This window comes from Canis lupus, chromosome 6 (assembly GCF_048164855.1).
Source record: "Canis lupus baileyi chromosome 6, mCanLup2.hap1, whole genome shotgun sequence".
NCBI lineage: Eukaryota > Metazoa > Chordata > Mammalia > Carnivora > Canidae > Canis > Canis lupus.
Genome location: NC_132843.1, coordinates 59,988,770 through 60,015,959, shown reverse-complemented (window position 1 = coordinate 60,015,959; position 27,190 = coordinate 59,988,770). Strand labels below are relative to the sequence as shown.

Below are 27,190 nucleotides of genomic sequence, written 5' to 3'. Positions count from 1 at the left end.
GGTTTCCAGAAGTACTATTCCCTTCCTTTGCCCTGAAAGTCTAGGGGGATAATAAGCTTTCTGCTGTTACTAGTTTATAGTGCTTCACAGTCTTTGGTGGGTCCCTTCTGCTGCCCATGTCTCTGTAAATAGTCCATGCATTAAACCTCTTCAATTAATCCCTGGAGAGTGCCATTTATTACTTGCTAGCAGTTACACTGATATAACTTCCCATAACCCTTCTGGGCAATTTTTGGAGCCAGGTCTACCCAATGCAATCTGTTCTCATTCCAAATTACTCAACTCAATAATCCATGTCACATTCCTTAGTGAAAATCCAACCCTATCTTGTTGAACTCCCTCCTTCAAGACAACTGGATATCATCAGGACACGAGCAGCCCTTTAGACTTATAGGCATACCTCAGAGACATTTCAGGTTCAGTTCTAGAACACTGCAGCAAAATGAGTCAAATGAATTTTTTGGTTTCCCACTACATATGAGTTATGTTTATATTTATACTGTAATCTATTTAATGTGCATTAGCATTATATCTAAAAAAAGTACATACCTTAATTTTAAGATACTTTATTACCAAATAATGCTAGTCATCATCTGAGCTTTCAGCAAGTTATACTCTTTTTGCTGGTGGAGAGTCTTGCCTGGATGTTGATGGCTGCTGACCGGTCAGGGTAATGGTTGCTGAAGGATGGAGTGGCTGTGGCAATTTCTTAAAGCAAGACAACAATGAAGTTTGCCAATATAATGGACTCTTCCTTTCTTTAACAATCTCTCTGTGGCATTTGATGCTGTTTGATAGCATTTTACCCACAGCAGAACTTCTTTTAAAATTGGGGTCAGGGATCCCTGGGTGGCGCAGCGGTTTAGCGCCTGCCTTTGGCCCAGGGCGCGATCCTGGAGACCCAGGATCGAATCCCACGTCGGGCTCCCGGTGCATGGAGCCTGCTTCTCCCTCTGCCTGTGTCTCTGCCTCTCTCTCTCTCTGTGACTAACATAAATAAAATAAAATAAAATAAAATAAAATAAATAAAATAAAATAATATAAAATAAAATAAAATAAAATTGGGGTCAGTCCTTTCAAACTCTGCCGTTGCTTTATCAACTACGTTCAAGGAATATTCTAAATCCTTTGGAGTCATTTCAATAATCTTCATGGCATCTTTGCTAGGAGAAGATTCCATCTCGAGAAACCACCTTCTCTGCTCATCCCTAAGAAGCAGCTCCTCATCCATTCACATTTGATCATGAGATTGCAGCAATGCAGTTCCATCTTCAGGCTCCCCTTTCAAGTCTAGTTCTCTTGTTATTTCTATGACATCCACAGTTACTGCCTTCTCTGAAGTCCTGAATCCCTCAGAGTTCTCCATGAGAGTTCAAATCAACTTTGTCCTCAAGCTCTCAAGCTCCTTTTAATGTAGACATTCTGACCTGTTCCCATCCATGCATCACAAGAATTCTTAATGGCATCTAGAATGGTAAATCTCTTTCAGAAGGTTTTCAATTTACTTTGCACAGATTCATCTTTGGCAGCTATAGCCTTATGAAATGTATTTTTCCTTTTTTTTTTTTTGAGAGAGAGAGAGAGTGAGAGAGAGCATGATCTTGCACACAGGTGGGGGAAGGGACAAAGGAAGGCGGAGAAAAATCTTAAGTAGGCTTTAATATAGAACCCAACACGGGGCTGGATCTCACAACTGTGAGATTATGACCTGGGCTAAAATCAAGAGTTGGTTGCTTAAGGACTGAGCCACTCATGAAATGCATTTCTTAAAGAATAAGACTTGAGGGACAACTGGGTGGGGCTCAGTCAGTTAAGCGTCTGCCTTTGGCTAAAGTCTTGGGATTGAGCCCCACATTGGGCTCCCTGCTCAGTGAGGTGCCTGCTTCTCCCTCTCCATCTGCTTGTGATCTCTAATAAATAAATGAAATCTTAAAAAAAAAAAAAAAAAAAAAAAAAGGAGGAGGCGGGAAGACCTGAAGATCAAAATTACCCTGTGATCCGTGGGCTGCAGAATGGACGTTGTGTTAGCAGGCATAAAAAACAACATGAATCTGGGCAGCCCGGGTGGCTCAGCAGTTTAGCGCTGCCTTCAGCCCAGGGCACAATCCTGGAGACCCAGGATCGAGTCCCATGTCAGGCTCCCTGCATGGAGTTTGCTTCTCCCTCTGCCTGTGTCTCTGCCTCTCTCTCTCTCTCTGTCTCTCATGAATAAATAAATAAAATATTTAAAGAAAAAAACAAAACAAAACATGAATCTTGTAAGTATCCTCATAAGGGCCCTTGGGGGATCAGGAGCATTGTCAACGAGCAGTCCTATTTTGAAAGGAATCTTCTTTCCTGAGCAGGAGATCTCAATAGTGGGATTAAAATATTCAGGCAACCACGTTGTAAACGGATGTGCTGTCATCCAGGCTTTGCAGTTTTGTTTCTAGAGCATAGGCAGAGTAGATTTAGCATGATTCTTATGGACCCTGAGGTTTTGAGAATGATAAATGAGCCCTGGCTGCAACTTCAAGTCACCAGCTACATCAGTACCTGACAACAGTGAGCCTGTCCTTGGAAGCTTTGAAGCCAACTGACTTCTCCTCTCTAGCTATGAAAGCGCTAGAGGGCATCTTCATCCAATAGAAGACAATTTTGTCTACCCTGAAAATCTGTTGTGTTGCATAGCCACCTTCAGGAATGATCTTACCTAGATGTGCTGGAGAACTTGCTACAGCTTCTGCATCAGCACTTGCTGCTTCAGCTTGCTCTTTTGTGTTGATGAAGGTGGCTTCTTTCGTTCTTTAAACGTCATGAACCAACCTCTGCTGGCTTCCAGTTTTCTTCTGCAGCTTCCTCACCTCTCTCAGCCTTCATAGAATTGAAGAGAGTGAGGGCCTTGCTCTGGAATAGGCTCTGGCTGAAGAAGATGTTGTGGCTGGTTTGATCCTCTACCAGACCACTGAGACTTGCTCTGTCTCAGCAATAAGGCTGTTTCACTTCCTTATCACTCCTATGTTCACTGGGCTAACGCTTTTAGTTACCTTCAAGAACTTTTCCTTTGCATTCGTATGTTGGTTTGGTGCAAGTGTTTGGTGCAAGAGGCCTAGCTTTCAGCCTCAGTTGACATTTAACATGCTTTCCTCACTAAGCTTAATCACTTCCAGCTTTTCATTTAAAGTGAGAGATGTGAGAGTTCTCCTCTCACTTGGACATTCAGAGGCCATTGTAGGGTTATTAATTGGCCTATTTCAATATTGTTGTGTTTTAGGGACTCTCAGAGAGGCCAGAGAAGAGGGAGAGAAAAGGGAACAACCGTCAGGGGAGCAGTCAGAACATATACATTTATCAATTAAATTCACCATTTTAGATGGTTGCAGTTCATGTGCCTCAAAACGATTATAAAGTAACATCAAAGATCACTGATCATAGATGACCATAACAAATTTAATAATAATGAGGAAGTTTGAAGTGATAATTACCAAAATGTGACAGAGAGACAAAAAATGAGCATACCCTGTTGGAGAAAAGGTGCTGACAGATTTGTTTCACACAGGGTTGCCACAAACCCTCAGTTTGTTAAAACATGGTATCTGCCAAGTGTAATAAAGTGAAGCTCAATAGAAGGAGGCATACCTGTACTTATAATTTATCATTGATACAGCTTCCATTTCTGTAAGTGTCACATATCAAAATGCAAATAAAAACTAGATTTCAGGAATCTGGTCAGAAAGAGAAGTAGCTTTCCTTAGTAATAGCCATCTTACCTCCTTCTCCTTGTTGAGCAACACCAACTGGCTGTCGGTGAGGATGCAATACTTCCGCTCCCATGTTGTCGTCTCTGTGTAGGGCGACTGTCCACAAGACAGACGATGGGTAGGTGGCCCCTTCACATCTGAGTGATAAACAGGAAAAACAAAAGTGAGAAACATTATCATGCTTACTTAGTAGATCGGTATTTCAAATATAAGATTGTTCAAAATAGAATTAAATAAGGAGTTTTAAACATGAACCTAAATGCTAAATTGAAAACTTCCTTTTAACAAAATAAACTGTTGTACACAGAAGGGGAAATTGGCCCTTTCGTCTGCAGAAAAGAAGGCTGATACACTAGGGAAGAACTGGTAGCCCACACCAGACACAGTCACCCCCACTTGTCCAAGTACTAAAACAATGGGAGCCTGCTTCACAGCTAAACTAACATTCCAAATAAAGAGGTGAGGATGACTCAGAAAAAAGAACAAAAGATAGAGCCTCTCATCCTCAGGAAGAAGACAACGTGGCATGTACACTGAGAATACTGCTGACCCTAAACAGAGAGAATGAAGTTGTCATCAGCCAGTGTCTTCAAAATAGCTTTATTTCTAGTCACACGTAAAAATTAAAACTCTTTAAATGATAGCATGATATTACCACTAGAGGCCAGTAAGATCTTAAAAACCCCGAAAGCAATTTCCTCAAGGAGAGCTCTGAACACATTACTATCAGGTCTCTTAGAGGCAGAGGTACACAGCAGAGCTAAATGTCTAACTCTTCTCGAATGTCTCATTTCCCTCTTAAATACCAACTGGTTACTCTGACTTTGCTCCTTTGTATTTTTTTTTTTTTTTATGTGAACTGTTGACTCTTTTGGGCCGCCATACACTTTGGAACACATCTTCATCAAAACTACCCATTAGATCTACTAAATAAGGCTTTTATGACAAGCGAATATGAAAAGTTCTTTAGCCATGAAGGACTAATTCCTGTCGAAAATATCCTGAAGAGATCATTTTAAATACATTATTTATTACTATTTAGTTATTATGCTAGAGGAGCATCTCAAACTGGAGAAATTAGAACACAAACACCTATGAGGGCAGAAGGGTTGTAAATCATAAGTAAGCACATTTTATCTCTTATATGAGTGTTTTTGTTACTATTACTTTCTACAAGAGAATAGGCATTCCTGGTACTGGCTTCAAGGAAATACAAATAATGTCCTAGATATATTTTTTTAAGATTTTATTTATTTATTCGTGAGAGTCAGAGAGAGAGAGAGAGAGAGGCCAAGACACAGGCAGGAGAAGGAGAAGGCTCCATGCAGAGAGCCCAAGTCTCCAAGATCCCGCTCTGGGCCGAAGGCGGCGCTAAACCGCTGAGCAACCCGGGCTGCCCTGTCCTAGATATTTTATACTACAATCACCCAAATATGCAAAGCTATAGCTGAGGTTTCATTGGAAATAAACAAGTCAGTAACTAGGGCACCTAGGTGTAGGTCTCTTTTTGCAAAGCCTTGTGCGACCAATATTACCTTCAGTGTTCCTTCTGGCTTAACTTCCTTTGCTCTCTAAACATCTATTTAAACTTATTGCTCTGCAGATTGAGGGGATCATTCAACTACCCTCCAAATAACTCAGTCACAGAATCAGTGTTACTGGGGCTTGGCTGGACATGCTATTAATTCTTATTTCACCGCTTTTCCTTTCTCCCCCTCCTGCTCTGTGTCTGTCTCTGCGGCACTGTGCGCAGCAGTACATCTATAGCTTCTCCATTGCACAAACTCTCTTCCCCACCCCCAATTCTTCCCTGGTATTCTAAGAGAGCATCTAAAATTATTTTAAAGTTTTCTTTAGACTTTAAAATTTCCTGAAATTATCACAAAAAGCTTGAAAGGAGCTAACTTCTAATCCCTTTTGACACATATAGAAGTTTCTTGCCTGTACTTAAAAGTCATGTCAAAGCTGATTTTCTTCACATGATTTGGACAAACAAATGGGTTAGATTTTTACCACAATGCAGGCCTATTTTTAGAATCAAATACCAACTCCACTTCAACAGAGGGATGCACCTACTTTATGTGGAAATGTGGTGGTTTTGTGGCCTAGACAAGTTTTCATTCAAATGACTAACCTGCTTACGTAAGTTAGCCATGGGTGACCTAAGCTGCCCACTATAATTTCATTTGAACGGTAATCTTAGGATCTATACTAAGCAAGAAGACACTGATAGGCTCTGTCCATAAAAATTAGAATATAGGATACTATATATACTCATGTTTCCTGACCAAATAGAAATCCGTATCAGCACTGAACTTAAGAAAGCCTAAATTCCCTTCCCTGTGTCATCCTGAGTAATTCTCCTAAATTGTCAGTGTTTCATGTTCTCCCTTCCTCCAACCTGGGCTTCGTTGTGGTTTCTTCATGGTATTGTGAAACAAGACAATGTCTCACACAGCAATGCTAGGATCCCAAATTATTCCTCCCCACTGCTAAAGTAAGAATGAAGAGGTAATGCCACTGTATTAAAAAAAAATGTTCTGCCTAAATGATGAGATTGATCAGCCAATCTCATCAACTGGTTACAGTTTCACATATATTATCTAATACCCACTTTTTGATCACTTTGTAAGAATGTATACCAAGGAAGAAAATAAAACAGAAATTAAAGGGGATTCCTGGGTAGCTCAGTGGTTTAGCGCCACCTTCGGCCCAGGGCATGATCCTGGAGTCCTGGGATAGAGTCCCACATTGGGCTCCGTGCATGGAGCCTTCTTCTCCCTCTGCCTGTGTCTCTGCCTCTCTCTCTGTGTGTCTCTCATGAATAAATAAATAAAATCTTAAAAAAAAAAAAAGAAACTAAAATAAGTGATTGGGGGGGTTCTTCTAAATACTTCTGGATTAAGGTTTAAAAGGCATTTTAAATAACAAGATAAAAAAAATTCTAAAATAACCTATAGATTTAATTCATTCTATCACATCCTCATTTCCACATTTATGTGAAGATTTAACGGTAGACTTGTAAAGTCTAGTACTAAGACTATATTATATTACCACAGGACAGGCTCATCTTACCAATATTACCCATCAGTCAGTCAGTCAGTCAATCAATCGATCAATCTCTCACTCTCTTCTCCTCCCCCCTCCCTCTTGGCTCTTGTAACATACTTCAAATTTCTGATTTACAGTTATATTTAGTGTCTAAAATTCACTAGAGAAAAAGATAACATAGAATTACAAATACAAATAATAGCAAAACCAGGAAAAAAAAAATAGCTTTGCCTTGTTCCAGTCCTATAAAGCTAGTAAGGGCACTAGATGCTGTCTTTATTACAAAAATGGAATAATTTTAGAAATTTTAAAAAGCATCCAACATTACTCATTGGATCCCTTGGAAAGCCTTCTTGGGCAACCTGGGTGGCTCAGCGGTTTAGTGCCTGCCTTCAGCTCAGGGCGTAATCCTGGAGACCCGGGATCGAGCCCCACGTCAGGTTCCCTGCATGGAGCCTGCTCTCCCTCTGCCTATGTCTCTGCCTCTCGCTCTGTGTCTCGCATGAATAAATAAATAAAATATTAAAAAAAAAAAAAAAAGGGAAAGCACTTCTCTAAGACTGGCTGTTATCATGCAGACTAGTAATTCTCAAATTCTTTTGATCTCAGGATCCCTTTAAATTCTTAAAATTATTGAGGGCTTCAAAGAATTTTTATTTGGGGAACCCTGGGTGGCGCAGCGGTTTAGCGCCTGCCTTTGGCCCAGGGCGCGATCCTGGAGACCCGGGATCGAATCCCACGTCGGGCTCCCGGTGCATGGAGCCTGCTTCTCCCTCTGCCTATGTCTCTGCCTCTGTGTGTGTGTGTGTGACTATCATAAATAAATTTAAAAAATTTTTTTTAAATTTAAAAAAAGAATTTTTATTTGTATGGACTATATCAATATTATAAATTAAAATAGACATTTTTAAATATTTAGTCATTTAATGATAATAATGAGAAAACTATTTCATTATTAATATATATAACATTTTTAATGAAATGTAACTATTTTCCAAAACGAACAAACAAAAATGAGAGGAGTCACACTGTTTTAAGTTTTGCAAATCTCTTTTTTAAAGTCTGGCTTCATCGAAGACTGCTGGGTCCTTATATTTGTTTCAGCATTCTATGTATTGCCTCACATTGTTTTGGTTGAAGTAGATGAAACTCTAGACTCACACAGGTATGCAAGTAGAAGGGAAGAGTATTTTAACAGCATTTTTAGATAATTGTGGATCACCTTTTTTTAAATACTATACACCAAAGCCTGACAAGAGGGTACTTCTTAAAAGTAGTAAACTGTGGACTCTGACACGATAGCAATGAACTTTTCATACTCTGTTACATTAAAAAAATCATAAGTGTATCTTACCCTGTGAATGGATTTTTTTATCCATATGCATGAGTTTTTAACATCATGCATTGATTGTTTCCAAAACATTGGTTCGTTTAGTTTTGCAGATCTTCCAAATTATGGCATTTTTCATTATGTAATAACAAAAAATCACATTCATTAATCTTCAGAAAAGTCTTGACTTCTTGCAGAAGTCTTTATTAGGAAGCTATGAAGCATTTTTTGTCTTGAATTTTATCATTAGCAATAAGTACTGTTGGTTTTTTTCTCCTTAAATGAGAGGTTTATGTCTTTGTTTTCCCAGAAAATATCTGCCAAATAATCAAGACTGAAGAACTATAGTTTTTCAGTTGTTGTTTCAAGTAAAAATGGTGTTTTCTGAAAACAAGTGGCAAGTTCAGTTTGCAACTCAATTTGCACAAAATGTTTCCTGTTATGATAACCATCATACTTCAGTATGCAGCTCATGGGCGCTTCCCATATCACCAGACAGAATGTTAAGAGATGTGAATTCCAGGGTGGAGATATAATAAAAATTAAGCACTTTGACTGAGTTCTCAAGGGTTTTCTGAGAACTAGCTATTTTCCCCTACAGTATGTGGCAGAGGGCGATGCAATGACTACTGACAGTTTGGAGCCACTGCCTAGATTCCTACTACTGCCTCAGTGATTCTACTCGTAATTGATTTTCCATCATCAGTGCAAAGGTCAATAGTGTGTTGTGTTTTTTTTTAAGGACCAGTGTATCGTGAAAATACTTACAATCTGTAACAAATCAGGGGGATCCTTGGGTTCTAGGGTTCCACAGACCATACTTTAAAAACCACTGATTAGAAAATAGGAAGCCAATGGGGATTCTAAGGAAACCTGGCAACAGCTTGCTAAGGATGAAGTAAGCAGGGAAAAAAAAAACCATAGGTCTTATATAATGAATAGGAGACTAATATAGCCTTGCAAGGGATAATTAGGTTTGTAGACTGGTAACAGTGAAATAAAAAGAAAGGGGTCATGTGACCCTAATTTTGAAATAGGAATTTAGCAGGGAAGTCCACAACAAAGTTTTTCAAAACAGGAATAAAGAAAACCTAAAGGGAAGCTTTTGAATTTGAAACGAATTAGAAGGATTCAATGTAACCCATTATATCCAAATCATTTCAAAATAGCATTCAAAATACCAGATTAGTCTACTTGTCAATCTAAAAGTCAAACCTGGGCCCCCACAAGCACTAATATAAATTAAGTAACTACCTGGCAAGGAAACAACAGCGACAACAATTTACTTGTATATAACCCTTCCTCATAACCCTTCCTTGTAACCAGAGAAGGAAGCTTCATGACCTGTCACATCTCTTGACAAAGATGAACAAAATGGTACAATAGAGCTGGAAATTCTATCAAGTATATTCTATAACTAGTCTCACTGTAACTTTTCTTTTAGAGGGTAAGCAGCATCTTGTCTCTTCCAGACTTAGAAAAGAATTTCAAAAGACTTAGAGTAGGAAAGTAATAAAGGGATCCGATTGGTACAGAAATAGGGGTAGGAGAATGGAAAAGAACAAGCGCATGACCCAAATATGTAGACTGTCAAAGAAAAAATTGCTGTGGGAAATTTTACTTTTGTATGATACAATCCCTTAGAAGTTCATTTGAGTTGCTTTTGAATCACATCATTTACCAGCCACATGTTCTTGTAACATTCCAGCATTATAAACTAAATGGAATTGGTAAAATTCTAAACCTACTGTCATCCAAAGCAAGCTTTACAGAGTATTCAATAGAGAGTCTTCCAGTTAACACCCTAATCATCTTAATAACCCTTTCAATGATTCTCAGAACTAATCTAAAAAAGCAAAAACAAAACACAGCTTTGGGAAATCTATTTATACAGGTGAGATTTTAATATATTTAAAGAGAAACACATTTCTAGCATGCAGTTCTTGTAAACTGTAGAGGTCTGAACTACTTAGAAAGATCTGTATTTTCATGTGTCTGTGTTTATTTCCATGCCAGAGCCAACTCAGCTTATTAACGGCAAGTTCTTCCCACCATTTAAATTTCAACTATCAGATTCATTTTCATTCTGAATTTGGTTAGAATTAAAAGTCAAAGTATAAACATATTTTATAAAGTCTCGGAACTGGAGTGACCACTTTCTTACAGAAGCAAAAATACATCTAAATAACTTTACAACAGAGCTATGCTACTCAAACTAGCTAAGAACGTGTCAATTTCCCAAACTACACAAAGGACTATTTTTCTCATCACCAAAATGCTCAAAACAGTTTTAATAGAAGTTTAAGTTCAAATACCATTTATATTCACTGCCCAACGAACAAGCTATAGTGTTAAGAGATAGTTCTTTATTTTTCTAATAAAGAATAAAATCCTTGCCCAGTCATACAACTTTACAAATGTGGTATATTCTTGGCTATCTTCTACAGGCAATTTCTGCTGCAACGGATGATTCTTAATCATAATGTCTATAAGTATAGCATGCTGCTCAGTAACAGCCCCCTGACATTAGATATATGACCAAATAATTTTATAAATGTGATAATGCTGTCTGCTCAAGACTTCATGTGGCTGCCATCAATTACTGCATCAATATATTTTAAGTCCCCCTCTTTAATTCTTATAGCATTGAAAGACAAAACCAACCAGGATATTAAAATAAAGTTTAATTTTCTTTATTTTATCCCCTCATAACACTTCCACCCTCCATATTCTGTTAAAATGTCAGAAAATACCTATTTGCAGAATAAGCAAACAAAAGTTTTCTTAAAATAACTACCCAAACACTAAAATTACTAGTTATGAACTCTGCTTTGTTCTGACATGCAATGAACCCTTGGGTTGGCAAATTACATTACAGTGCATAGAAATTGATGGCCCTAGTAGATTTAAAAATGGTCACACTCACCTTGATGAGTAATAAAGATACTAAGTAATAAATGATTCAACATATTTAAGGTATAAAATCATTACTAGGTCAGGAATGTTTGCCTTTATTGAAATACATTTTAGTCTTTATCATAAATTCACTATGAGACCATAACTATTTACTGAAATGAATTTATAACATGTCTTTTATCCTTAGCTAACCATTTTAGTTTCCTTCCCAACTATGGAAGCTTAGTTACCATGCTACTTGATCACTGGTATCTAGTCAGAAAATCCCCCTGCTTCCCGTCACCCTTTTTAAGAGAAAAGGAAGGCAAGTAGGAGATATCGTGTGACAGTTCTTTCTGGTGAGTAGTTTCCTTTAGACTGAGATTTGCAGAGGGTCCATTTGCTTCCTGCCTCTCAATCTCAGCAGCACCAGGGCCTAAATCCAAGGCCTCTACCTCTGCTCTACTGCAGGGCAATTACCTGATAACAATGTAATAAGTTCCTTGAAGGCATAACCTTTATAGTAGACAAGAGATGTTTGATAAAGGTAACACTTCTTTTTTTAGAAGAACTAATTTTAATTGGATGCTATTACCTAAGTTTTTTTTTTTTTAAGATTTCATTTATTTATTCATGAGAGAGAGAGAGAGAGACAGAGAGGGGCAGAGACAGGCAGAGGAAGAAGCAGGCTCCTTGCAAGGGAACCCGATGTAGGTCTTGATCCCTGGACCCAAGATCACGCACTGAGCCACCAGGCAGTCCTATTACCTAAGTATTTTAAAGAAGATAACCAGGATGGGAAGGAATTCCTATGATGGTTCCCTCTTGCTTTTCCCTTCCACATCACTGCATCTGATCACATGTGCCATGCAAGAGCAGCAGAGCAGATGACATGGTTTTTCTTCTGCTTTTCAGACACGCATTAGAAGGAGTAAGTCTCATAACTCCCACACGGGGCCAAGTACTGCTTAAGCAACTCTGGCTTGGGTAACTGAATGGAATATTGTGAATGAGACCACATTCAGATGACAGATGGCAATCAATCACAGCTTGTACTTCAACCGCAACAGGACCACTTACATCTATAGTTCATACTCTCATCTAAACAGAAAATATAAAATACCCCAAATAATTCACATATATATTAATCCTTAGAAGGAAAAAAAAAGGTCTATGTGCAAGTTTTCCCTAAACAGTGAAATATTGTGCAAATTTAAGAAAAGTGTAAGAAAACACTAATTTGTTCCTTAAAACATAACCATGATCTTATATAAATGATCACAACTCAAGATCCTTTTTGTGTCACTTATTGTTGTTAGTGGTAGAAAAATGAACTATGCTAAGAAAATCTCAAACACCATGAAATACTCATTTCCTTCTATTATATTTAGTATCTTTTCCTATATTAGTGCACCCCTATGCTTGCCTCTTTTTTAATTGAATCTCATCACTTTACTTTAGGGGCAGCTGCTGTGGGGAAAGAATTAGAGCCTTAAAAGGAATGTGATTCTTAGCAGAGAAGGAAAAAAAGAGTAATAAATAGTTTAAAACTATTGAGAGATCAGTTTCTGAGGTTTCAGCAATTGGTTGTTGAGCCAATACTGTAACAGTATCTCTCTATCTAAGGGAGTAAAAGAAGGCAGACTGCATTAAAATAAAATCTATCAAGAGTTTGGCAGCATTAAAAAATTTTTAATAGCTCTACCTCTCTCCACAGTATCAACTGAAATAGAATTCCAGAACTAAATATGCATCTCTTCTGAATTGTGACCCATTTGAGTCACAAATCACTGAGTATACAGTGAAAACTATCAAGGAGATAATACAGGCTTCTCTACAGAATCCTATCAGTCATTCTCTGCTAAGTCTACAACCCAATTCAGTCAGTTCAGCCCTGATGCAACTTAGCTGACTTACATAAGAAGTGAAAAACCTTTCTTTTTATCAAAAACCACTGACCTCAAATCAGTAGGAGGGAACAAATACCTACAGTATGAGACTATGAAGCAGTACAAGGAAGCATTTAGCATTTTTTCTCCAATACATCCAATACAAACAGAACTGACATGCCTCTTATCTAAATTTAATCCATGCCTGCAAACGTGTTGGATGGCAAATTTACATGTAACAGGACACTATTCTGATTTTAGGTAAAAAAAAGAATAATTTCGTTCAAGCTCATCTAAAACTTGCAATTAATTTCTCCAAATATTACTAAGTATTCTTAATATTTCATATATACAATATTACAATAGTATACACCTATAAGCAATCCACCAAAAACTTCTAAATTAAAAATAAATTAGCAAATTAATTAATATTTGGTGAACTTGTTAGTGGGTATGTTTATGCACAATATACAGTATCAGATACAAATTACATTTTGCTCATATACTGCAAATATGTACTGTAGGTAAACAAACAATCTGTTAAAATGCATAGGGAATGCAAATAGAACAACAAAATAAAATTAACAAAGCTTTCTAAAACTAACACCACTTTCATAATTTTATTGTTTCTCACAAACAGGTAAGAATCACATGTATATGCATAGTACATGAAGACATATGCACAGCAAAGCTTATGTCATGTCTATCTTTTGTCTCTCATTAGGCTTTATCATCTCCATCATTTCTCCTACTGTAAGAGGTTTACTAATCCTCCTTGCTCACCTACTTTTCACAGGTTTTTCCATTATCTTAAAAGATATTTTGATTGCATGAAACCTTTAAACAACGTGATCACAAAATACAATCCTGTTGGGAAAACAACTGATATAGGATGGTAGTCTACTCTACATTCTCTTACCCGGATTCACGTGCAACCTAATGTTTTTGGCCAGAATGCACGTGCAAGTTTCTTTCAATGATACTTCAGTTTGGATGGTCTATTTCAGGTTAAAAATTTCCAAGTCATTGTAGCAAATATTTGAACCATGAGAGTTCACATCAAGAAATACATATATAGTACAGACAGTAAAAAGAAAAGAATGAATAGAGGGAAGCAATTGATGATAAGTGTCAAATAGAAATTAAAAAAAAAAAAAGGTCAACACAAAAAGAAATGCACAGAAGAGGGAAGTCCTTTGGGAAACAAATTAGAGTTGAAAAATGTTAAAGACTAGTAAACCACACTTCTTCAAGAAAATTACTTGCTCAAAGTGATGCACCTAGCAAAATTATCTTATAATTTAGGTCTTCTGATAAGTAATCTAGAATTTTTTCTAGCATATCAGTAAAGTTCCTTGTTGTCTTTTGTTTTTAATTCATTGAGTGTTTATTTATTGTGTATACAGCACTGAACTTCACCTGGGAAAATAACAGTGAGCAGGACAGACCTAGTTACTGAACTCAAAGAGCTTTAATTTAGTAGTCAAAAACTGTACAATTAGAATACGGTTAACTTAAACGATTATGATAAACACTAAAAGAAGCAGTAGAGGGTGTTGTAAGAGCATATAATAAGAGCAATGGACTTAAGTCTGCAGCATTATGGCAGCTAGGAGGATGGTCAGTGAGCGAGGGGAATTCAAGTATTAGCATTTCAGGCGAATGAAATCACAGGCCCAAAAGTCTTTGAGGAAGAAATTGGTTCTGCTCCTGGATGCCTAAAAAGGAGGCCTCTCCAGCATACCACATAGGGAGCAAAGAGTGAGGGCAGAAGCTAGGAAGCTGGTGAGACAGTCTGCACCAAGGTCACACAGATGTGAGAAGCAGGTTAAGGATGTTTGTTGGTCTGGATCCCAGGAAGCAAAAGAAGTCCCTGAAGAATTTTAAACAGAACTGATGCACATTTTTGTCAAGAGGTCAATGAGGTTTTCATTTCCTGAGATTAGGAATTCTGGAAGAAGACCAAGTTTGAAGAGTAAGCTGGTGAATTTAGCTTAGGTCCAATTAGGGGGGAAAAATTAAGTCAAAGCTAGATCTGTCTTTCCAGGTCTAAGACCTCTAACCTTGGCCTACAAAAGAACCTAGAATTGCTTCACGGAGCCTACAAATGCCTTATTCAAATTTTATTTCAAGAAATACATAGTAGCAAAAAAAAAAAAAAAAAAAAAAAAAAAAAAAAAAAAAAGAAATACATAGTAGCTACTAAGGTTAAAATGGAAGACTGAACATATATAATTTCATTTCTTTTCAAAACTACACTAAAACTAAAGATGAGTTTATATTTACAGGTAGAGACAGAGAGAGCTAAAACTCCACATGGATAGAAAGAAACAGAAAATTTAAATCAAATTTTAGAAGCTATAAAGAAAATGTTCCAGTGTTAATTTTTCTACCAGGCCTGAGAAAATTGAATCCTATTCTAAGAGTGAGGAAAGCTGAAAAATCAACCCAATTGACACCACAGAATCTTCAAAAAGTTTATGGATAGGCCAGTACTAGGTATCTCTCCATGGGGAGGAGGGATGATCTAAAATGAAACCTGGATAAGCTGATTTAAAAATCAGTCAGTGTTCCAAGATCTTCTGTCCAATTAATTCTATAGGCAAATGTCACTCCCCAACCACTCAGGTAAAAAGAATGGAGGTTTCCTCTCTTACAAGGTAAAATCAAGGGTGAACTAAAGGATGATTGTCACACTTGAGAAGAACATAAAATGCTAAGAAGTGCTTCCTGCAAAATTCTCTTTATGTTCCCCCTACCCCCCTCCTTCCACTGACTCACAGAAGTGGCAGACTTTTGCCCTCCAGGTGGAAATTAGAAGAGCATTCTATGGGTATCGCATCAGCTCAAGGGAAAAGTACCAAAAGGGATTCTCCCAACAAACAGCCCATATAGATCACCTTATAGAAAAGCCTTCAGTAGACAAGCTTCAACTCTACACTCAGATCTTCTAGGCACATCTCTCATATCCCATTCTTAATCTGGAGCAAACAAAGAAATCAGAGATCAGAGAAAAGTCTACCGATGAGAAAACAGAGATCAAAACAAACAGGAAAAGGCAATTTGCAGGAGATACAAATGATACCAGGAGAAAAAAATACTACCAACCATCTTTATCCTCCAAGAGGTATGAGAAGAAATGGTGCCCATTAAACAAAAACAGGATGCTCTTTATAAAAAAAAGCAGCAATTATAGAAAAAGAGCTTTTGTATGTTAAAAACATAACAGCAGAAATGAAAATAAAACCTAATAGTACAGTTAGAAGATAAAGTTCAGAAAATATCCCGGGGGGGGGGGGGGACAGAAAGAGATGGAAAAGAAAAAAGAAGAGAAACTTGAGAAACTAATGTAGGAGGTTCAACATAAAAATATTAGAAAAAACAGATGTCTACCAAAATACATCACTAAGAAAAAACAGTTTACATGCAAAAGCTCAGGAACAAGAATGAATCTAGACTTCTTAAATGCAACCCAGGAATTTAGAAGACAATGGAGTAATACTTCAAAATTCCAAAAGAAAATTATTCACAACCTAAGTATTCACAGAGCCAAACAATCAAGTGTGTGAATAAAATAAAAATGTTTTTGATTAAAAAAAAAAATGTTTTTGATATTCAAGGCCTCAAATTTTGGCGAGTGTCTTAGTCTCTATGAGCTGCCACAACAAAATGCCACAGATTAGGTGGCTTAAGCAACAGAAATTTATTTTCCCACAGGTCTGGAGGCTGAGAAATCTAAGATCAAATGCAAGCTAATTTGGTTCTTGGTAAGAACTCTCCTCTGGACTTTATGGCTGCCTTCTTGCTATGTCCTCACATGATGGAGATCAAGAGGTATATCTCTTCCTCTTCTTATAAACTCGCCACTTCTATCAGGTTAGGGTGACACCCGAATGACCCCATCTAAGCAGCAGTATATTCATGTTATTTAGAATTAAGGAGATATGTAAATTCCAGAATAAAAAATTAGAAGAGACAAAGTTCTTGCCTCAGAAAAAAGAAGATGGGGTGAGGAAAACCAATATATTCTGTTCAGAAAAAGGCAGACAATCCAGTCAAACAATGGGCAAAAGACCTGAACGACTGTCACTTCATAGTAAAGAATATCCAGGGCAACTGGGTGGTGCAGCCAATAAAGTGTCTGCCTTTGGCTCACATCATGACCTCAGGATCTTATGATGGAGCCCCAATTCGAGAAGCTTCTAGCCTTTCCCTGCTCCCCACTCATACTCTCTCTCATTCTCTCTCAAATAAATAAATAAAATCTTTAAAAAAAAATTCCAAATATCCATTTAACATGTAAAATGGTGCTTGACTTCATTAATCATCAGGAAAATGCAAATTAAAACCACAAAGATGGGCAGCCCCGGTGGCTTAGCGGTTTGGCACTGCCTTCGGCCCAGGGCATGATCCTGGACACCCGGGATCAAGTCCCACATTGGGCTCCCTGCATGGAGCTTGCTCTTCCCTTTGCCTGTGTCTCTGCCTCTCTTTCTCTCTGTGTCTCTCACGGATAAATAAATAAAATCTAAATGAATGAATGAATGAATGAATGAATGAATGAACAGATAAATAAATAAATGAAACCACAATGAGAAATTACTACTACATACCTACCAGAATGCCTAAAATGAAAAGATACTAGGTGTTGGTGAGGATGTAAAACAATTGCAGGGGGGAGGGCAGCCCAGGTGGCTCAGGAGTTTAGAGCCGCCTTCAGCCCAGGGCGTGATCCTAGAGAGGAGTCCCATGTCGGGCTCCCTGCATGGAGCCTGCTTCTCCCTCTGCCTGTGTCTCTGCCTCTCTCTCCGTGTGTCTCTCATGAGTAAATAAATAAAATCTTAAAAAAAAAAAAAAATTGCAGGTGGGAATGTGAATTGGTACGATCACTTTGGAAAATTGTTTGATAATATTTACAAAAACCAGACATATATATATCTAGCAATTCTACTCCTAGATATATACCCAACAGAAATAAGGACACATTTTCACCAAAAGACATGTGTAAGATTGCACACAGTGACATTATTCATAACAGTCAAAAGGTAGAAACGATCCGAAATGCCCACCAATAGTAGAATGGTTAATTGTGGTAATTCATAAAATGGAGTATTATCTACCAATGAAAGTGAAAGTGCTACAACTACATGGAACAATATGTATGAAGCTCGCAAATACAATATCAAACGAAGTAAGTCAGACAAAAGATGGATCATTTCTTATATAAGGCTCAAAAATAGGTAAAGCTTATCTACAATATTAAAGCCAGCAACACAATTACTCTTAGGATGCACATGACTGGGAAAGGGCATATAAGGTCGACTTCTGGGATGCTATAAACATTCTCTCTTTTCAGCAGGGTGCAAGTTACTCAAATATGTAGCCTTTGTGCAAATTTGTCATGCTATACATGAAGCTACAGGATTTGTGTACTTTGCTCTTCTGTGTACACTGTATTTCAATAGAAATTATCCTTTTTTTTTAAAGTAAGCCCTATGCCCAACATGGGACTTAACCACACAACCCCAAGATCAAGAGTCACATGCTATACCAACTGAGCCAGCCAGATGCCCCCCAAAAAATTATAAAGACTCCATTTCTACCATTTATAAGTTGTGTGGCCTTGGATAAATTACTCAACCTTAGCGAACTTTAATTTCTTCATCTTTAGAAAAGGGAAGACAAAACACCTGCTCTCAGGGATTTTTGTGAAGTTTAATGAAACAATATACATCAAATACTTAATAAAGTGCCTCACATATACTAAGCAAAAAGTTTGGCATAATGATTAACCATCTGGGCACTGAAAGGGGGAGAAAATCATGTGGTCTCATTTTGAATGAATTTGACTTACATGAAACATGACTTTAGCTGTGTAGTCAGATGACTAGATTCAAATCTGCTACTTACTATTTCCATGATTTGGGGCAAATGATTTAACCTGTGACTCCACTTTCTCAATTATGAAAGGGAATAAGATCATGGGTTGTGTGTGTGTGTGTGTGTGTGTGTGTGTGTGCGTGTGTGTAGAAAAAAAATTTTAAATTAGATTAAAAGTGAAAGACCATTTCAAACAGAATGTTTGAAATTATATAAGCCCATCTATAGTTTCATGTGTGCATATGTGTAGGTGTGACTGTATGAGTTATTTAAAAACATGAAGATACATAGTACAGAAAACCTCTAAAGGAGTTATAAGTATTTGCCTCTATGGAACAGTAACCAGCTGAGGCATTGGTAGAGAATATAACTGCTCTTTTTCATTTCAATTCTTGTAGTACACACTTGTAATTTTATGCATCTATTACGATGACTTAAGATTACATTTTTAAATGACGTTATTTACTTTAAAAATATACAGCTAAATCCTACCAAAATGAGAAAATGGTTAAAGAAGGCTCCAAACAAGCTGATCAATATCAAGCTCACACACAAAGGAAGAAACAAAGTTTAAAGCCCTTCAACACATTCATAATTCAACTTCTCTATCATGATATATAAAGTGGGTGGCATAGAAATGCTAACTTTGAGTTCACAGATGCTTAACTTCTTCTATTATTAGTTAGAGAATCACCTGTTACTAGGGAACTACCTATTTTTAACTAGTTCAAGCCTACTTAAAAACCCTAGGAATAAGAAATGTTAAGGCTTTCTGTTTGTTTTATAAATATCTAAGTAGTACTTGGAACATCAGGTTGAAACTTACACTTCTCGTATGACCCTCTAAGGTTTTAATTCCCCCCCTAAGATAAGTAATACAGTACCTGAACATGCAGGAAGGTGATACTAACTCAGGGCCCTGGTACATACTGCCCTATTTACACAGAGCTGCTTAACATAACTCCATCCTGATTTTAAGCACACACAAACTGTTTACAAAGATCTCTTAGAGGTTACCCAAGCAAAGGAATTTGGCAGAGTAAGATTCAGAGTCACGGCAGGATCCATGTCCCACGTTAGATTATTTGATTGAACTAACATACTAGAAAAAGATAAGAACAATTTCTCAATTTCTGGCACACAGGGAAGTGCTCAATAAATGTCAGCTCTCATTATTATTGTTACTGAGAGGCATCATGTTAAGAACACAAAATCTGGAGTCAGACTGCCTGAAAAGGAATGCTGCTCTATTGTTTACCAGCAGACTGTAATTAAAATACTTAACCGCTTGGGGCCCCAGCTTCCTCATCTTTAAAATGGGAGTACTATGGTCTTTACCTCACAGGGATGTGATAAGGATTACATGAGAAACATCCAAAATTTAGAACAGGGCCTAGCATATATTAAGCCTTTTTTTTATTATTATTCTTTATACTTGCCACATCTGAAATATGGGTTAGTTTCTTATTCCAGTTCAAAACTATTGATGCTAAAAATATTGTAATAAAATAGCAGAGGAAAAAAACCTGGTTTAAACTATTAATAATCTTCAGAATTGTATGATGTACATAAATAAACCATTCCTTGAAAATACTCTGGGGGAAAAAATGCACAGGCTTGCTCTAATAAAAGGAAATTTCCATTGGTAAGGGTCTGGAACACCACTGTGCCATGAATCCACACATCATTCTTGACACAAACTTGAACAAAGGAAGAGCCAATAAACAGAAACCTTTGGACCACAGAAACAAGGTAAGTGAATATAAGGGCAGAAACACATTCTTTAAACTGGTTTGGCAACTTAATGTACATCTTTTAGGTCAGTCTACTAATCGCTTCACATATTTTTTTTTAAAAGAGGGGGGAAGAAGAAGAAAAGAAGAAGAAGAAGGAGAAGGAGGAGGAGAAGAAGAAAAAATAATAAGAAAATAATCTTTGTAATGGCACTGCTTTAATCTAACCAATTAGTTCAAATACTCCCAGCTCTATAAGCCTCTTACAACTGCACAGCTGATGGCTAAACTTGAGAAAAGAAATTAATCCTCATCTATTTTTCTACAAGTTTCAATTAGTACAAAAATGTGTACACACTTCCCAAATGCAATTATAAGAATGCAAAAACAATGAGAAATTTGGGTGATATATTTTGCTTTTAAAAAAAAAAAAAGTTGAATACAAACTCAATTAAGCAATAGAGAGAGTAAAGTCGTCCCTGCTTCTTAAAATTAAAGCCTGAGAGAAATCTCTCTCACTGTCACACACCACACACACACACACACACCCCACACACACACCCCACACACACAATTAAGCCTCAATTCCTATGGGTATTCAGGTGCTTTTCCAAAACTGTCAGAACTCCTCTGTAGGTCCCCAAACAAGAGATCCATTGTGTGGATCTGTAAATTGTATGACATCATTGAAACACAAGCACCAATTGGTATCACAAAACAGTTTGTGTCTCCAAGGATACCAGGAACTTTAAATACCCTGCAGTTGTACAAAGCCCAGGAGCGCGACCTTCTAAACAATACCAGGAGCCTGCCCACTTTCTCTCTTTTTTAGTCACTGTTTCCAACAGTGAAAGGACACTGATTTTGCCCCAATAATTCCTCCAAATAATATACTCAGGAATGTTCCTCAATCATTCAATTATTCATTTTTATATTCTCAACCTAATGACAGCAAAAAAGAGGATTAAGAATTTACATAGGCCTAATAATGGTGAGACTTTCAAAAGGCCAGGCTGGAGTCCTTTAATGAAACTTCACATTTGAGATTTTTAAAATGCAATGCACATAAACACATCTGATGAAGCCCTACAGTAATGTTCCTCTGTGTTATGGAGTACTCTTTTAGTAACACAGAATATAATTTTTTCCTCATGTGCCTTTCCTGGAAAAGTTAGTTTTCCTTACTTAATATTAGCTTTGAACTAACATAGGAGTTTAGTATGTAAACTTGTTTATGCTAGCTAGAAAAACTACAACACAGAAATACAGGCTGTGAGGTATTAAGATTAACTGTATTATTGTTAAAAGTCAAACACATTTATAATCCTTTATACAAGTCTCTTTTAAAAGGTGGTACTTATGTGCTCGCTTCGGCAGCACATATACTAAAAGGTGGTACTTAGAGTCAAGTTGCTACAAAAGGCCTGTGGCTAAGCTCTTCTCTAATATCTTTCTTTCCAGAGTTAGACCTATTTATATGATCTTTACATCAACTTTATTTGTGGAATATTTTAGATTAATTACATGTACCATTGAGATTTTAGGCAGTTCCAGAGTTTTTATTTTTCTATTTAGGAGATAAATATTTTATGCAATTATTTCTCAAAATGTAAGTTGCAAACTGACAAGGAAAATACAAAGAACTCACAGACACTGCAATCAGAGAGTCCCAAGAGCTGTCTCATGATGCTAGCAGCAGCAGGGAGCTGAGCTAAATGAATGGAAAGCCACACCTTGTGGCTTTGCTCTTTATATTACCTCACATTCAGATAGTTACAATGCCAGGATTACAGGGCAGAGAAAGAGTATCTCTATTTAGCCATTTTTATATATTTTTTGAAATACTATCTTTTATTACAAACTCCTTTGAGTAAAGGCTGTGTTAGACGCTTACTTAATTCAAGTTACTAGTACTGAGTATATTTTAAGAAGTTTATACATTGCTTGATACGTTTGAAAAATACATATTATTGTTCTAACCCATAAAAATGTCAGAATCTCAGTGAAAAAGAATGACTTGCACAGTTGTGCAAATTTTTCTTTTAATAAACAGTAAGGTGAAGAATAAAATAGTGTATATAAGAGTCAATTACAAGCCCCTCAAAATATAGAAGAGAGATATAAAATGTTAAGGGTCTTTCTTGTTTCTTTTACTTTAGAAAACCAGTGTGGGCTTTATATAAGTCCTGAAAAAATTCCAAAAGTAACAAATATTGCCTTGCCATGTGAGCGTCTATATGAAACAAAATTAAGTGTGATTTATTATAAGCAAAGTATGTTTAGTTATATCTCATGATCGTGGTCTACTGGATAAAGAAACATACCTGCCCTAGCAAATTCAACTTAGTCAATTAGAAGACAGCAGTCGTGATCTGCTTCTCTAATTACTGCCACTGAGAACTATCTTTTAAACCTTCTTTTGCTTCAAAATTTTACTAGTGCTTCACTAATTTAATACTTTTCTCTACCTCATTGTCATATGGACACTTTAAAAAACACTAACAAGAAAAATTAATTCAATGGAAGCATTTCATCTTTTTATAAAAGTGCATAATTTCATCAATTAAAAACTAGTTTCATTGTAAATGACGGTGCTTTCACAATGTCAAATCTAGTCAAAAGGAAATAAAGCAAAACCAGATGGGACAAATGAAGTTTGGAGCAGATAAGAAGCTATTCAATACTACAATTCCATACTTTCCATTATATGCAAGGGGAGAGAAGGAAGGTGGGAAAAATGGACTGCAGCCTGATGTAACAGGGTAAATGGAAAAAGCCATGTGCTCTGAGGCACAGAGCAAAGAGAAATGTGGGATATTACTTGTAGAGGTTAGGGAGATTGACTCCTTCCCTATTGGACGAAGATGCCCTTTAGCGCTTTCATAGCTAGAGAGGAGAAGTCAGTCCTGGCTTCAAAGCTTCCAAGGACAGGCTCACTCTCTTGTCAGGGGCTGATGCAGCTGGTGACGTGAAGTTGCAGCCAGTGCTCATTTATCATCCCCAAAACCTCAGGGCCCATAAGAATCAAGCTAAATCTACTCTGCCTGTGCTCTAAAAACAAAACAACAAAGCCTGGATGACAGCACATCCGTTTACAATACAACATGGTTGCCTGAATATTTTGATCCCACTATTGAGATCTCCTGCTCAGGAAAGAAGATTCCTTTCAAATTAGGACTGCTCATGGACAATGCACCTGATCCCCCAAGGGCCCTCATGAGGATGCTTAACAAGATTCATGTAGTTTTTATGCCGCTAACACAACGTTCATTCTGCAGCCCACAGATCACAGAGTAATTCTGAACTTAAAGTCTTATTCTTTAAAAAATGTATTTCATAAGACTGTAGCTGCTACAGATAGTGATTTCTCTAATGAATCTGTGCAAAGTAAATTGAAAACCTTCTGGAAAGGATTTACCATTCTAGATGCCATTAAGAATTCTTGTGATGCATGGGAAAAGGTAAAAATATCCATAATAACATGAATTCAGGACAAGTTGATTTGAACTCTCACAAATTTAGGACTTCAGAGGAGGCAGTAACTGTGGATGTCATAGAAATAACAAGAGAACTAGACTTGAAAGGGGCGCCTGAAGATGGGACTACACTGCTGCAATCTCATGATCAAACGTGAAAGGAGGAGGATCTGCGTCTTGGGGATGAGCAGAGAAGGTGTTTTCTCGAGATGGAATCTTCTCCTAGCAAAGATGCCATGAAGATTATTGAAATGACTCCAAAGGATTTAGAATATTCCACGAACGTAGTTGATAAAGCAACGGCAGGGTTTGAAAGGACTGACCCCAATTTTAAAAGAAGTTCTACTGTGGGTAAAATGCTGTCAAACAGCAGTCGAATGTCAAAGAGAAATTGTTAAAGAAAGGAAGTGTCCATTGATATGGCAAACTTCATTGTTGTCTTTAAATGAATATACTGTGATTAAACCATAATTAAATCACCTTAATAAAAAATAAGATGAAGAAAAAGGACTCTAAAATCATAATATCTATGATTATATTTCATCTTTCCCCAAAACTGGGGAGAAAAAAAAAAGCAAACTTTCCTATTATACCCTTTTCTAAAGAATAGTTATCTTTTATATCTTTCTTAGGTTTACTATCATATAATCTTTCATATTAAGGTTTAAATTTCTACCTGACAAATGATGTTTTCTCATGTCACTGTTAAACACAACTTGATTTCGACTAAGCAGAAGTTTTAATGAGAACTCTAAAACTAACAGAAGATTGTAGGGGAAGATAAAACTAGAAACATGTACAGACAAGACAAATGACAGCAAATGTTCTTGGATCTCTGAGTGTGCTAAAACAACTATTATCAAATTTATTTTTAAAATAATAAAAATAATAAATAATCTTTTATGATGACAAAAGAAGCCTCACAATTTAGACAATTTGTAAGATCACTAAGTCTAAAATAGAAGATATTTTTCTTTAGTAACTCAAACTGCTAAGGCTATTTAGGGCTGTACTCTATATTATAAAGCCTAAAAAGCAATGGTTATAAAACAAACACTACCTGTGACATCAAAACATGTTGTAATTTACTCGGGAAGATGGACATTTCTTTTATAACAGCTTTGTTGAAATATAATTCAAACAGAATAAAATCCACCCATTTAAAGTGTACAATGCAGGCAGCCCAGGTGGCTCAGCGGTTTAGCACCGCCTTTGGGCCAGGGCGTGATCCTGGAGACCTGGGATCAAGTCCCACGTCGGGTTCCCTGCATGGAGCCTGCTTCTCTCTCTGCCTGTGTCTCTGCCTCTCTCTCTCTTTGTGTCTCTCATGAATAAATAAAATCTTTAAAAAAATAAATAAAAATAAAGTGTACAATCCAATGGTTTATAATATATTCACAAATCTGTGCAATCATGATCTTTGTTAATTTTAGAACACTTTCATCACCTCAGAAGAGTTTAGTGATGCTTTAACTATCACTCTCAATATCATCCCCCTCAGCCCTAAGAAACAACTAATCTACATTCTACCTCCATGTATGTCCTTATTCTAAATATTTGCTATGAATGGAATCATAATCTGTAGGTTTTCAGTCTCCATAACATTTTAAAAATTCATGTTGTAGCATTAAGTACACCACTGTATGGACATACCCCTTAGGTTCCCCATGCATCAGTTAACACACACTTGAGGTGTTTCCAACCTTTTGCTCCTATGAATAATGCTGTTATAAACATCTATGTACAAGTTTTTCTTTATGTTGACCAATGTTTGGTCATACCATTTATCTTTGGTAGTTATCTAGAAATGCAACTGTTGAGTTACATGGTTATTCTATGTTTAATGAACTGCCAGGTCATTTTGCAAAAACACCTTTACCATTTTACATTTCTACTAGCAATGTATGAAGGTTCTGATTCTCTATATCCTCTTCAATAATTATTACTATCTGACTTCTTTTTTAATCTAGCCATTCTAATATGTATAAGTGATATCTCATTGTGGAATTTTTCCCACTTTAATCAATACAACTGACAAAACTAATATATTTAAAGTGTACAACATGATAATTTGATATATGTGTCACGGTGAAAGGATTCCACCAAGTTGATTAACATATCTAACACCTCACATATTTACCTTTTTAAAATAAGAACTTTGTGAATTCTATTCTCTTAGAAACTTTCAATTATACAATATAGTATGATCAACCGAAGTTACCATGTTATACACATTAGATCCTCAGGCCTTATTTATATTATAACTGGAAGTTTATACAGTTTTATCAATCTATTTCCCTCAACTCCAAACTTTAGCAACCATAATTCTACTCTGTGATTCTCTGAGTTCAACTTTGTTTTTTTAATTAGATTCCAAATATAATAAGTGATACCATGCAGCATTTGTCTTTCTCTGTCTGGTTTATTTCATTTAACATAATTCCCTCCATGTTTATCCATATTGTAAATGGCAAATTTCCTTCTTTTATTAAAGTTGAAGAATATTCCATTATACATATTTTATAAATCAATTTTTACATATATTTTATATGTATATATACTTATACATATTAAATATATATTTATTCCTTTATCCATTCATCTGTAGCAAGTATTTATGTTGTTCCCATATCCTTGCTATTATAAATAATAGATGCAATGAACATGGGAGTACAGGTGTATGTATTTCATTGGGTTATATATCCAGAAGTGAGATTGTTGGATCATATGGTAGTTCTATTTTTAAATTCTTCAGTAACCTACATACTGTTTTCCATAGTGGCTATACAAGTTTATATTCCCATAGACAGTGTAAAAGGTCCCCTTCTAATCACATCAGCATTTGTTATCTCTTGCCTTTTTGATACTAGCCATCATAACAGGAGAGAGGTGACTATCTCATTTTATTTATTTTTTAAAGATTTATTTATTGGCGAAAGAGCACAAGTGGGAATAAGGAGCAGCGGGAGAGGGACAAGCAGATTCCATGCTGAACACGGAGTCTGATGCAGGGCTCAATCCCACAACCCTAAGATTATGACCTGAGCTGAAATCAAGAGTTGGACTCTTAACTGGCTAAGCCACCAGGAGCCCTTGATTATCTCATTTTAGTTTTGATTTACAGCTTCCTGAATATTAGTGATATTTAACACTTTTTCATACAACTCTTGTTTTCTCTGGAAAAATGTCTATTCAA

General features: G+C 36.6%; 1 protein-coding gene across 9 annotated transcripts in view; it reads right to left on the bottom strand.

The window, feature by feature from the left end:
- RASAL2 (RAS protein activator like 2) overlaps positions 1–27,190 on the bottom strand; it is a 347,482-nt gene that overhangs the window by 180,242 nt on the left and 140,050 nt on the right. For all 9 annotated transcript variants that reach the window (XM_072830776.1, XM_072830777.1, XM_072830778.1 and 6 more), the window contains exon 2: positions 3,750–3,877. In XM_072830776.1, the coding sequence (XP_072686877.1) occupies positions 3,750–3,877 (128 nt within the window). The remainder of the gene's footprint in view (positions 1–3,749; positions 3,878–27,190) is intronic.